This window comes from Lissotriton vulgaris, chromosome 6 (assembly GCF_964263255.1).
Source record: "Lissotriton vulgaris chromosome 6, aLisVul1.2, whole genome shotgun sequence".
NCBI classification, from domain to species: Eukaryota; Metazoa; Chordata; class Amphibia; order Caudata; family Salamandridae; genus Lissotriton; species Lissotriton vulgaris.
This window is the reverse complement of record NC_141694.1, coordinates 1,918,079,075-1,918,090,440: the sequence shown is the minus strand read 5'-3', so window position 1 is coordinate 1,918,090,440 and position 11,366 is coordinate 1,918,079,075. Positions and strand designations below refer to the sequence as shown.

The 11,366-nt window shown below is 51.1% G+C and overlaps 1 protein-coding gene across 1 annotated transcript in view; it reads right to left on the bottom strand.

Moving 5' to 3' along the window:
• Positions 1-5,526: 5,526 nt before the first annotated feature.
• LOC147709921 (collagen alpha-1(XII) chain-like) overlaps positions 5,527-11,366 on the bottom strand; it is a 185,858-nt gene continuing 180,018 nt past the window's right edge. Inside the window, exon 6 of the mRNA XM_086926126.1 lies at positions 5,527-6,165. Coding sequence (XP_086782252.1) covers positions 5,552-6,165 — 614 coding nt within the window. The 3' untranslated portion in view covers positions 5,527-5,551. The remainder of the gene's footprint in view (positions 6,166-11,366) is intronic.

Genomic DNA, 11,366 nt, shown 5'->3' with positions numbered 1-11,366 from the left:
AGGTGTCTGTGTAGGCACAAGTGCAGCTCTGCGTCCTTTCATGGTAAAATAAACCCCAACGTTCTGTGTGCCCGATTCACAGAACTAACTTAAGACAAAATCCTAAACTTACTACCATTTTGGTATTCACAGAAGGCACTTACTCATTTCAGTATTCACAGAAGTTAGGAGTCCTAACTTTACGACTCCTAAACGCCTTCTGTGAATACCGAAAGTTTTAAAATTAGGATTTTTCTCCGTTTAGTAGTGGTAAAGTAAAGCAGATACCACAAACAGAAACACAGGCAGCACAACCTGGAGCATAACACAACAAAGAAATTCCCTTCTCCTGAGGTTCAAATATAGGGTTTGGATCCCGCTGATACTGGGACCCAAAGGACTTAACAGACACAATCAATCAATCCGTAATCTGAATCCAATATGAAAAAATAGTTTAAAAATGGTTTCCAGGTCGCTAAATTACAAACTTCTATATACTCTAGTAAAGAAAACAATAATATCAAATCAAATGACAGATTCTAAAAGGGAATGTTGTATAAAGAGAGATTTTATTTTTACTATTAAGCAAAAGCAATATTTCATACAAAAAAATATCATGAGTTTCATGTGTTTGGCTAATTCACATCATTAAAAATATTTTATAAATTTATGAACATATTATCAAAACCACATTGTTAAAAACAAAGCAAAAGAACAAACTGTCGACTCGGCGTTTCGGTCTACAGGTGTTTCGTCACCTTCTTCAGGAAAATATTAAAAAACAATCTGAAAGCATGATGCTGTTATTTCTTGTCAGACCCACAAACCTTCTTCTTAAATTTTGAGGGGAATGTGGTTGGTTCTCAGCGATCTATATTTCTTAACCATATGGCATCAATTTTCTTATTATTGGCGCTGCTGCTCAGTGAGCATGCGGCAAGTCAATCTGTACCTCCTCTTATATCCCTCTCTACGGACGTTGCGTTGTGTATTCAAAATTGCAGATGCACTCTAACACAAGAACCTGAGTTAGGATTAGTAAAACTTCATATTCAGTTTGTGATATTTCACTAGTTTCAGGTAAATATCTTGACAATCTTAATAAGGGAACCTATCAATTCTCCTGTTGTTGTGTGCCCCATTGCATCCAAAACGGACGTGAGGATTCATTTTGCTCTGTGAAATATCGCTGAATGCAACAGAACACGAATAGCAGTGAAAACAACCACTCACGCTCAATAAACGGGCTCTTGGGGTTGGATTTTCTACCAACATTTTCCCAGCACTTAGCTCTAGTATCTTAGTGCAAAATTCACCCTTGTGTCGAAATTGGACACAAGGATGTATTTTGTGATAAGAAAATAGCACTAAACAAAACAGAACATGAACAGCAGCAGAAGCCCCGCTCACGCTTTCTAAATGGGCTCCCACAGCTGGATCGAACCCTAAATTACTATTGATTATGAGAGCGGGAGTAATCACACTATTATTGGTAATTCCTCATCAAAGAGTAACATGGGATTGCCAAACTACTCCGATTACTCTCATGTAATTAAAATTACTCCCTCGCTTCTTTGAAACTCTTCTTGATATTTGCCACCGGCTGGTTCAATTCTGTATCCTCCATCTCTTCCCTAAAATCTAGAGCTGGGATCCCCCTCACCGTGAGCACCACACTCTCCGCATCTGCTAACAAGAGGTTTCCTTTGTATCTCCACCATCGCCTGCGTCGCTCTTGACCGCTGTTGGTGGGTTGCGCCAGCGGCGACCCCCCCGTGTATGGCAGCAGCAGGTGAACGTCTTCTGTTAGTCTTTGGGAAGCTGGGACTTGTCCTACCAGTCGTGGCGGCGCCGCACCAATATTAGCCTCTCTGCTCTTCTGCAGGTTCCTCAGGTTCCAGGGATTGATGGGAGCAAAAGCAGATCCTCCCCAGGTGGTGGGGGAGCTCGCCCGGATCTAGGAGCTGTCGCTACCACTGAGGCAGGTGCGCACTCCAAGGACCACGGAGAGCCACACATGGGGTGGGGTCCTGGGCGCGGCTCATACAGAGCTGTGCCCAGGGTGGCCGCTGTTCCCAGGGTGGCCGCTGTGCCCAGGGTGGCCGCTGTGCCAAGGGTGCCACGGTGGCTGCTGTGCCCAGGGTGGCTGCTGTGCCCGGGGTGGCTGCTGTGCCCAGGGTGGCTGCTGTGCCAAGGGTGCCAGGGTGGCTGCTGTGCCCAGGGAGGCCGCTGTTCCCAGGGTGGCCGCTGTGCCAAGGGTGCCAGGGTGGCTGCTGTGCCCAGGGCGGCTGCTGTTCCCAGGGTGGCCGCTGTGCCAAGGGTCCCAGGGTGGCTGCTGTGCCCAGGGTGGCTGCTCTGCCCAGGGTGGCTGCTGTGCCAAGGGTGCCAGGGTGGCTGCTGTGCCCAGGGTGGCTGATGTGCCCAGGATGGCTGCTGTGCCAAGGGTGCCAGGGTGGCTGCTGTGCCCAGGGTGGCTGCTGGGCCCAGGGTGGCTGCTGTGCCAAGGGTGCCAGGGTGGCTGCTGTGCCCAGGGTGGCTGCTGTGCCCAGGGTGGCTGCTGTGCCAAGGGTGCCAGGGTGGCTGATGTGCCCTAGGGCGGCAGCTGTACCCAGTGCGGCTGCCTTCTTTCCACTAAGGACTACCAAGCCTGGATCTAATCCCACAGGAGTTGGCAATCTTGTGAACCTTGGCGAGGTGGGCTCTTGTGGAAGCATGTCTTCTGAATTGCTCGCTGAGCGGCCAAAGAGGGGGATCTAAGAGTCCTGTGTACTGCTTGTAAAGGGAGGGGGCAAGTTTGGCCATCCGTGGGAACACCCCTGGACCAAGAAGCGCCCGAGTCCTTCCAGGACATCCACGACTGTGGCACAGGTTAGGCCTGACAGCCGCAGGAAGTGGGAAATGCAGGCCGCACAGACAGCAGCGCATGACAGCAACTGCTACAGTCTCGCTATTTTTCCTTTCACCAGGAGAAATCCCTGTATTTTTCAGATTTAGGCACAGTAGTCTCTTCTCATGAGAACTGAAACATGAACATTACTTGTTCTGTGGGGACACCCTTGGTTTGTATTAAGAGCTTAAAGGCATATTTACAAGGACAGCATTAAAATTATCACCGCTTTAGCGGCAGAATACTGCCGCTAAAGCGGAGATAATGGGCTTGATAATAGGCTTTTGAGAATTCCAAAGAATTCCAATAGAAGCCCATGTTCTGGTGTAAACTTGGGCTTCTATTAGAATTCTCTAGAATTCTCAAGGGCATATTATCAAGCCCATTATCGCCGCTTAAGCTGCAGTTTCCTGGCGCTAAAGCGGCGATAATTTTAACTCCGTCCTTGAAAATATGCCCCCTGGAGACTCCCACAATGTTCTCTTTCTACCCAAATCTTGAGGGTGCAGTCCCTTTGACGCAGTCAAACACACCCTCTCTCCTGCCTGCTGAGGTGCACCCTTCTGTGTGAGCAGCTGCTATTCAGCAGCCTCCTCTGCATGCTGCTAGCGATGTCTCAGTGTCGCTCCGGTCCATTCTCTGCGATGGGCCGATGGTGGAAGCCCCCAGCCTGCCTGCTTCTATTGTCCTACTCATCTTGAGAGGCTTGTTGTTAACTCCTGATTCCTCTGATCTGCTGCTGAGCCGCCACACTTGAATATTCATTCCAGGCACTGGGGCACAGATGCAAGTGTCTCCTTCAGACTCAATGAGACGCCTGCTTTCTTCATATGCACTGTTCTCTTTGTCTTCACCAATGAGCAGACTTTCAGGGTAGAGGTTCTTCAAACATGGCAGAACAGATGCATGAAGCATCTCTAGAGACCACCAATAGATGCCACAGAGGGCGTGGCTGGTCTAGCTGCAGCCGTTGAACTGCAGGGGCCATGCTCTACCGGCTGCGGGGTCATGCTCTACCGGCTGCGGGGCCATGCTTTACCGGCTGCGGGGCCATGCTCTGCCAGCTGTGGGTCCATGCTCTCCCGGCTGCGGCGTCAGCTCCGGGCATGGCTGGTCTGGCTGCAGCCGTTGAACTGCAGGGGCCATGCTCTACCGGCTGTGGGGCCATGCTCTCCCGGCTGCGGGGCCATGCTCTACCGGGTTCGGGGCCATGCTCTACCGGCTGCGGGGCCATGCTCTCCCGGCTGCGGGGCCATGCTCTACCGGGTGCGGGGCCATGCTCTACCGGCTGCGGGGCCATGCTCTCCCGGCTGCGGGGCCATGCTCTCCCGGCTGCGGGGTCATGCTCTACCGGCTGCGGGGCCATGCTCTCCCGGCTGCGGGGCCATGCTCTACCGGCTGCGGGGCCATGCTCTACCGGCTGCGGGGCCATGCTCTCCCGGCTGCAGGGTCCATGCTCTCCCGGCTGCGGGGCCATGCTCTCCTGGCTGCGGGGCCATGCTCTACCGGCTGCGTGGCCATGCTCTCCCGGCTGCGGGGCCATGCTCTACCGGCTGTGGGGCCGGCTGCAGGGCCATGCTCTCCCGGCTGTGGGGTCAGCTCCGGGCATGGCTGGTCTGGCTGCAGCCGTTGAACGGTAGGGGCCATGCTCTCCCGGCTGCGGGGCCATGCTCTACCGGCTGCGGGGCCATGCTCTCCCGGCTGCGGGGCCATGCTCTACCGGCTGCGGGGCCATGCTCTCCTGGATGCGGGGCCATGCTCTCCCGGCTGCGGGGCCATGCTCTACCGGCTGCGGGGCCATGCTCTCCCGGCTGCGGGGCCATGCTCTCCCAGCTGTGGGGTCAGCTCCGGGCATGGCTGGTCTGGCTGCAGCCGTTGAACGGTAGGGGCCATGCTCTCCCGGCTGCGGGGCCATGCTCTACCGGCTGCGGGGCCATGCTCTCCCGGCTACGGGGCCATGCTCTACCGGCTGCGGGGCCATGCTCTCCCGGCTGCGGGGCCATGCTCTCCCGGCTGCGGGGCCATGCTCTACCGGCTGCAGGGCCATGCTCTACCGGCTGCGGGCCATGCTCTACCGGCTGCGGGCCATGCTCTCCCGGCTTTGGGGCCATGCTCTCCCGGCTTTGGGGCCATGCTCTACCAGCTGCGGGGTCAGCACGCTGATATCTGATGTACCGAATGGAGGTAGACATTGGAAAATAGAATATTTAGACACATCTCATGTTTCCGCGCATGCTGGGGCATGAGATGAAAGGGAGCATCAATTCTTTGTTCCAGAAGCTATGTTTAGTCTTAAGTAAATTTTTAATTCTAAATTCTAATCCTAAACCCTTTAAAGTTGTCCAATCTCCCTGAAATTTTAAATAGACCCTCAGATCCCTTTCAAAACACACGCACACATTGTTCTAAAATGCTGGGCCGTGAGAGACAACTGCCTTCCATTATTTCTTCCGGCACAGCCATCTGTCACCTTTCCCTACTTCCGGAAGTCCAAGGGCGGGATTTCCGGCTATGGAGAAAGTGAAAGACTCCAAGCGAGGCTGTTGTTTAAACTTCTTCCTGCGCCTATGTAATGAAGAGATAAATATTAGTTGTGAAATGAGTTCTATGGCATTTATTCTAAACTACAGAGCTTTACCTTGACACCCACCTTGTGTCACTTTAAAGAAGCGTCGGTGCCTACTTTTATCCCAGCAGGTTGTGTTTAATGGTTTTCAGTTTGTGCTGGATCCTGAGGCAGATGGATTCTGTCAGCTCTGGCAGGATTTGCTGAAGGTCTTCAAAGTCCTCCGTTGTGAACACGTGGGCTGCAGCCGGGGGGCTGGCGATGGCTTCCAGCTCAGTGAGACTCGCATCCCGCACACCGAGAGCAAAGACCTCCACCCCCGCCCCCCGGAGCGCCAGGGCCGGACCTGTGACATCATCACGTGACTTCCCATCTGTGATGAGGACCAGGACCCTGGGCACGTGGGCTCGGGCCCCCCTGCTCTCAACCAGCACTTCCTGTCTGATGAAGGTGAAGGCCCACCCTAAGTTAGTGGCACCGCCCATCTGTTTGAAGGTCCGCAGGGTGTGAATCAGGCCACTGACGTTGTGGGAGTCGCTGAAGGTGGCCTCTGTCCGGGCATCACTGCTGAACTGGACCAGGCTGAACTGCACAGAGTCACGTGACACATGGAAGCCTCTCACCACCGCTTCTGAGAAGGACCTCATGATGTGGAAATTCAATCTATACACAGAGTAAGAAGCATCGACTAAAAGCACGACATCCGCCTTTACATCCGACCGACCAGAGCATTCTGTTGAAAGAAAAACAGGGACGTGTCAGAGGGGAGTGGGCAACATGTGCAGAGGAAGACAGGGATGAGGCTGGGGGAGACCGGGCTTCTGCCTCACAAAATACCATCCCATGAAACCAGTCATCAGACACCCTGCATGCTTGAGTAGAATAAACACATGCCGGCATCCATACTGTGCTGTCACCAAATACACGCCGGCATCCATTGTGCGCTGTCACCAAACACAAGCCGGCATCCATACTGCCCTGTCACCAAATACACGCCGGCATCCATACTGCCCTGTCACCAAATACACGCCGGCATCCATACTGCCCTGTCACCAAATACACGCCGGCATCCATACTGCCCTGTCACAAAATACACGCCGGTATCCATAGTGCGCTGTCACGAAATGCACGCCGGCATCCATAGTACGCTGTCACCAAATACATGCCGGCATCCATACTGCCCTGTCACCAAATACACAACAGCATCCATACTACGCTGTTACCAAATACACGCTGGCATCCATAGTGCGCTGTCAACAAATACACGCCGGCATCCATACTGCCCTGTCACCAAATACACGCCGGCATCCATACTGCCCTGTTACCAAATACACGCCAGCATTCATACTGTGCTGTCACCAAATACACGCCGGCATCCATACTGCCCTGTCACCAAATACACGCCGGCATCCATACTGCCCTGTCACCAAATACACGCCGGCATCCATACTGCCCTGTCACCAAATACACGCCGGCATCCATACTGCCCTGTCACAAAATACACGCCGGTATCCATAGTGCGCTGTCACCAAATGCACGCCAGCATCCATAGTACGCTGTCACCAAATACACGCCGGCATCCATACTGCCCTGTCACAAAATACACGCCGGTATCCATAGTGCGCTGTCACCAAATGCACGCCAGCATCCATAGTACGCTGTCACCAAATACACGCCGGCATCCATACTGCGCTGTCACCAAATACACGCTGGCATCCATAGTGCGTTGTCAACAAATACACGCCATCATCCAAACTCCACTGTTATCAAATACACACCAGCATTGATACTGCGCTGTCACCAAATACACATCAGCATCCACACTGCACTATTATCATACTGCACTGTTACCATACTGCACTGTTACCAAATACACGCAAGCATCCAAACCCCGGTGCTACCAAATACACGCCAGCATCCAAACTGCGCTGTCACCAAATACACTCCATTGGGTGTGAAGATGCAACAAAATACTTCAAACTATTTTAAGCAGAAAATTCAACTGGAAAAAGGTTTCTGCTGATATGGCCACCAAGATGGTTTCAGTAGTGTCTTAGTGTCACCAACCCCTACAAACCTGGCAGAGGTGTCTCACAGTCACCTATCCCTATGTACCTAGAAGAGGTGTCTCAGTGTCATGTACCCCTACATACCTGTCAGTGGTGGTTCAGTGTCACGCACCCCTATGTACCTGGCCTCTAGTAAAGCCTAACTGCTCTTTGCCACTCTACCAGGACTGAGCTAAGGATTGATTAGTGTGAATCCAAGGACCATCTTTGAAGTATTGGGATATTATTGCATGGGGACGCCTAACCAGCATAACCACATAATCCTCTGCCTTCCTACTTTGGTGTTACAGCGGTGGGCATGCTGAACCTGTGTTTCTCAATACCACTTGGTCATAAGCAGTTTATGCATGAGAAATCCACTTAATTGACTTTAGCATCGAGAAGAATTTTTTTAATAGGATTGCTAGGACCCCATTTCAGAAGTACATTTAAAAAGTAAGGGGCATATCAACAAGGCGGCGATAAAAAATTATCACCGCTTTTGCGGACGTTTTCGGATGAAAAGCGGCTATATGTTTATCGCTCTATCAGCAAAGTCACGCTACCGTGTGAATCCTTGCTTTAGCGCCCTTTCCTGTAACGCCCATCTTTGCATCTCTAATGAGATGTAAAGTGGGCCTTCCAGCTCAAAATAACTGGAGAAATGTCGCTAATCAACATTTTTCCAGTCACCAATGGGCACGCTAACAAGCATAGCGATAAGAAAAGTAGCGCTAACCTTGGTTATTGCTACTTTTCTTACGCCTGCTTTTAGTTTGACTTAGCCATGATATCCAATGGAAGGTGGATATCATAGCTGAGTCTGACCTGCTCTATCAGCAAGCTAGCACCAAACGTTGTGCGATTAACGCTGTAATTCCAGCGATAATCGCACAATTGGCAGCTTGCACCTGGAACTTTATCGCTTTTGAGATAAGCGTTGCTAATAGCACACTATCTCAGCGATAAGATTCAGCGATAGCTGGCGATAATTATCCTAGCGCTAAGTGCGCTTAGCGATAATTATCGCCGGTTGTTGCTGGTATGCCCCTAAGTTAGGAAAAGGTTTTAAAAGTTTTTTGTAAAATATTAAAAAGGTCCAAACTTTCATTTAAAAGGTTAGGCACACTGGGTGCTGACAAAAATAGCAACCTTTCAGTCATCCCAGCCCTGAGGATCAATGATCTATGGGATATAATAATAATAAGGGAAGTTTATAAAGCGCATGGCTACGCTAAGGAGCGTGTCCCTGCGCTGAAACTGAAAAACTCAGGAATCGTGCAAAGCAAGAGGCCTTAGCTATAAGGTTGCAGCCTGAAAAGAGGAGCTTAAATAGATGATGGGCTGGTTGGTGAGGGCCAAAGTCCCACATCCTTTCCCAGATCCCCCTCACCAGTGGGAAGTGACAGGAGTCACTCTAGTAGAGCCCCATTCCTCCCCTCACCATTGGTAGGTGTTAGAATCGGGGATCTCTGGTTGGCACAAGTAGGTACTTGTGACAAGCAGGGACCCGCTCCTCTAGTCAGGGTAAGAGAATTACCCTCTCAAGATAACCCCTGCTCACCCTCTAGGTTGCGTGGCGCGAGCAGTCAAGGCTTATCTCAGAGGCGATGCAAGTTAAGCAGTTGTAATCACACACAGTAATCAAGTGACAACACTACAAAAGGGACACCACACAGGTTTTTATATAAAAAATAGTGAGTTTTTTATATAAGGCTTAGCACAAGACCAAATAACGTCAAAATATACCACAATACTATTCGCAATAGAGTTCTTGTTAAAAATGCTTAGCTTAAACAGTCTGTGTGATCCGTATCTTGTAGTTCGATCCTACAGTGATGAAATGAACCAACAGAGTCTTAAACGCACAGCGGATGCTTCTGTCAAAGGCGTTCGAACACAGAGTGCGAGTCGTACACAGTAGTTCATCACAGACGATGCGTTGAAGAGCTCAAGCGTTACACGCGGCAATTTCCTCCTTTCGTGGTGCGATCTACGGCTCGTAGTGGCCCAGAGTCGTGTTACTTGAGGGGACGATGCCTTGTGTGGTGTGCTGTTGCTGTTCGTTGCGTCGTACGCGCCGTACCGTGAGAGCGGACGCCTTTGTAATCCTTCGAGCGCGGTGCGAGGCGGGCAGTACGCTCCGGTTGTGCGAGACGTACCCGGAAGCTCTACGCTCCGCAATCCTTCAATCTCAGTGGCAGGGTGCGCGCTGAGCAATGCGGTGCGAAAGGGGGAAAGCAAGGTGCGGTGCGAAGTCCTTCCGTTACCTTGTGAGCTACGGCTCGTGGGGGCCAAGAAGTTGCGTTGCTCAGGCTGGACAGGTCCTTCCTTTGCGTTGCGAGCTACGGCTCGTGGGGGCCAAGAAGTTGCGTTGCTCGGGCCGGACAGCGTGGCACGGGGCTTCCCAGTGTACGCGGCGATTCTTTACGAGGCGTACACGGCTCCCTGCTTCAGCGCTGCGGGGAGAATGGCGTTCTCAGCTGCTCCTCTCAAGGTTGTTGAAGTCCACTGGTCCTAGGACTTTGTTCAGGGGGCAAGCTCACTCACAAGCCCTTGGAGATCTTTTTAAAAGCACAAGTTGAGCAAAAGTCTTTTCCAGTCTTTCTCCTCTCCTTCAGCAGCAAGGCAACCACTGCAGGCCAATCCCCAAGGTCAGGGACAGTACTCCTCCTTGCAGCTTTCCCAGTTCCTTCTCGTCAGGCAGAGGTTCTTCTTGTCTCAGCAGGACCGGATTTCTTGGGCTCAGGGTCCCAATACTTATACCACAATTCTTTTGTTCTTTCAGGCCTGGGGGCCCTTGCCTAGTTCAACCCAGTTCTGGAGTACTTTGTTTACATGACTCTGGCTTTTCTTTTCAGTGTGCAGGGCAGAGACATCAGACGCTCCACAGGAGGTGGAGCCAGCATTGTGGTGGCAGAGCACAGCCCTATTCAGAGTCCAGGGGCACTCCTCCCACCCATCTGGATGTAATCTTCCTATTCACCACCTGGCTGACCAAGCCTGTCTTCTGGAATTCCCCAGCCCTGTCACTCACAGAAACCAGACAGCAGATACACATCATAGCAGAGGCGGGCTGAAAGGGTTAGGCAAGCAAATACCAACTTTCTAAAAGTGGTATTTGCAAACACAGAACATTAAAATAAACTTTGCTAAAAGATGTATTTTATTATTCTGAGTTCAGGCATAGTTAACTCAAATTTCTACTGTGTTCCCTGAGTCTGTTAGGATCATAGAATGTAACAATTCTAACAGCCGATTCTGGCCTATGAGAACAGGTAGCCTTGCAATAGTGAAAAACGAAAATGGCTGTAATTCACTATTAGGACATGTCACACACATCAGGGCTTGTCCTACCTTTTGCTTACAATGCACCCTGCCGTTGGGCCTACCATAGGGGTGACTCACATGAAGTAAAGGGAAGGTTTAGGGACTGGCAAGTGGGTGCACTTGCCCAATCAGAATGACAGTACCAGACTGCACGCAGGTTCTGCAATGGCAGACCTTAGACATATTTTACAAGGCTGCTTCTGTGGGTGGCACAACCAGTGTTGCAAGCCGACTAGCAACATTTGGATTTACAAGCCCTGGGCACTCCTGGTGCACTCTACTGGGGTCTGACAGTAAACCAAATAAGCCAATCATGGAATCCAATCAACATATACATTTAATACAGGGAGCACTGATTGGCAGTGGCACAGTGCTCTGAGCAGCTAACACCAGCAAAACACATAAGGCACAGTAACAAAAAGTGGAAGGGAGACCCACGCCAAGGTGCCAGGTTTAACAGTAGGGTGTTAGGAAACCTCAAGAAAGAGTTTGACCTAATCTCACTGGAGCTTATAAAGGTTGAACATGAGGAAAGGAGACTAACCATTGAAGAAAG